Source organism: Phaseolus vulgaris, chromosome 1 (genome assembly GCF_051622355.1).
Source record: "Phaseolus vulgaris cultivar YP4 chromosome 1, ASM5162235v1, whole genome shotgun sequence".
Lineage (NCBI taxonomy): Eukaryota > Viridiplantae > Streptophyta > Magnoliopsida > Fabales > Fabaceae > Phaseolus > Phaseolus vulgaris.
Genome location: NC_143498.1, coordinates 3,879,225 through 3,881,256, shown reverse-complemented (window position 1 = coordinate 3,881,256; position 2,032 = coordinate 3,879,225). Strand labels below are relative to the sequence as shown.

At 30.9% G+C, this 2,032-nt stretch overlaps 1 protein-coding gene across 1 annotated transcript; it reads left to right on the top strand.

The window, feature by feature from the left end:
* The first annotated feature begins 932 nt into the window (after window positions 1-932).
* On the top strand, window positions 933-1,693 carry LOC137815343 (uncharacterized). Its single transcript, XM_068618488.2, has one exon. It carries the CDS (start codon window positions 1,126-1,128, stop codon window positions 1,573-1,575), a length of 450 nt encoding a protein of 149 aa, XP_068474589.1. The 5' UTR covers window positions 933-1,125; the 3' UTR covers window positions 1,576-1,693.
* The last annotated feature ends 339 nt before the right edge of the window (window positions 1,694-2,032 follow it).

Here is a 2,032-nt window from a genome sequence, read left to right as displayed (position 1 = left end):
AAAATAAATAAATAAAGTAAAAAATAAAATTTATAGAAATATTGATTATATATAGAGTGTTATGTAAAAATATTAATTTGTTAGTATTAATCATAAAATTAATATAAATAAATAATGATATTCAATGATTTATTCTTAATCTATTAACAAAACAAAACAAAGATTTCATTTCGGTGTTAGGTTGTATTCAAGTATTCTTGTCCTTTCATTTCATATTTAACAGTAATAACATTTTAAATATTTTATGATTAATATTTTATTAAAATATAAATATATTAAAAGGTTGACTTTCTTTATTTTTATTTGTTAAAATATTTACATTTATTTACTCCTCATATAATAAATCATCACTAAATTATTTAGTAGAAGTAAGACCATATCTACTAATATGAATATATTTTAAGATAAATTATGTTTTGAATAAGTTTTATGTTTTTTTTAATTATTTTAATTGTAATTTATATGCAGTATTCTAGAGATGCATGTGAAATTTAAGTTAATTCAGATATCTAATTATGTATCCTATTCATGAATGAGACTTTTTCTATAATAAGTTATAATTTCACTATTTTTTCAGAGTTTTTGATAAAACACTTTAATAACACAATACCTAGTATAAGGAGAGTTAATTTGATTCATAAAAAAAAATGATTTTAACATGGTGATGATTATATAAGAGAATGTAATTTAAGAATGAATGAAAGTTTTTGAAATTAGTGTAGAAGTAATTATTTAAAAAAATAAAAATGAATTTAAGTGAATAAGTGTTATTGAATAGAAAATAGTCAATGTCCTTGTAAACTAACTTATGTATATTTTAATTTTGATTGAATTGAATTGTGAATAAATGGATTAAGATAATAATAGCATATACTAAGTTCCACGGTTTCATTCTTATCTGTAACAGAATCCATTAGTCTTCATAAATAATCCGGTGTGCTGCGGAAAACTCCACCTCACTTGCTGCTCACAGTTTCCCTCACAAAACAATATAAATATAAACTTCCACATAGTTGTTGCCTTCATATTCTTTCAACCTTTCATTTCTTTGGCAACAGTTACAATTCAACAATTTTTAGTTTCGCATTTCGTTAGCGACGGTTAGAATTTGAAGCGTTGGGAAAAATGGAGAGGAGGAGTGGGAGCAAGCTGATGAGGATCATCGGATCGCCGATAAGAGCGTTGGGGAAGGCGAGGGACATGTACGTGCGGAGCATAACCAACTGCGGCCAGCACGTGAGCTACTACGGCGATCCTATGGAAGGTGCTGGAAGGTTCTCCAGGAGCCACAGCGTGGCGGCCTCGTCGGTCAGGTCCGAGGTTGGCGACGAGGACTACGCGGAGCTCGTGAGAGCCGCGTCGGCGAGAACGACGTCGGCGAATCGAATCCACGTCTCGAAAGTGTTGCCGAAGTCTAGCAGCGTCGGGATGGCGAGGATCGACGAGGATAAAGCGGTGGAGACGGAAGGAGGCGTGGCTTTCGCCGCCGATCTGTATCCGAGGAGTAGAAGCTACGCTGTGGCGAAGAGCAAACCTGCGTTTGAAACCGTTGTGAAGGTTCAAGCTAGGAAGTAGAATCGCTTAGGTTAGAGCAGAGATTTCAATTGAATTTGTAAGAATCTTTCTTCTTCTTCTTCGTTTTCTCTGTTTGTGGCTACTGTTTTGGATAATTAATTTATGTGTATTGATTTTATTGATTGTGTGAAAGATATTCTTGTAATTAAGAATTTTGGCGTTTATTTTAGGACTATTAGAGCATATACATTCATGAACTCACAAGTTTTTAATCATTTTTTATGGAGTAATCATATATATATATATATATATATTGTTTTGAATTAAAATAATTTGAGAGTCTAATATTTTGATAAATTAAAAAAACAATAATACATTACACTTATTTTGTGGAAAATTAAACCAATTAAGAAAGCCATAAAATTATGTTGAGAATGATGTCATTGGTTCCAGCTGTTCCATTATATAAATGCTGGAAAAAGCTCTCTCATACATATTATTAATTAGATTTAAATTG

Bases quoted from the DNA above. Each gene is read 5' to 3' on its own strand.
- LOC137815343 (XM_068618488.2), top strand. From the start codon at position 1,126: ATGGAGAGGAGGAGTGGGAGCAAGCTGATGAGGATCATCGGATCGCCG.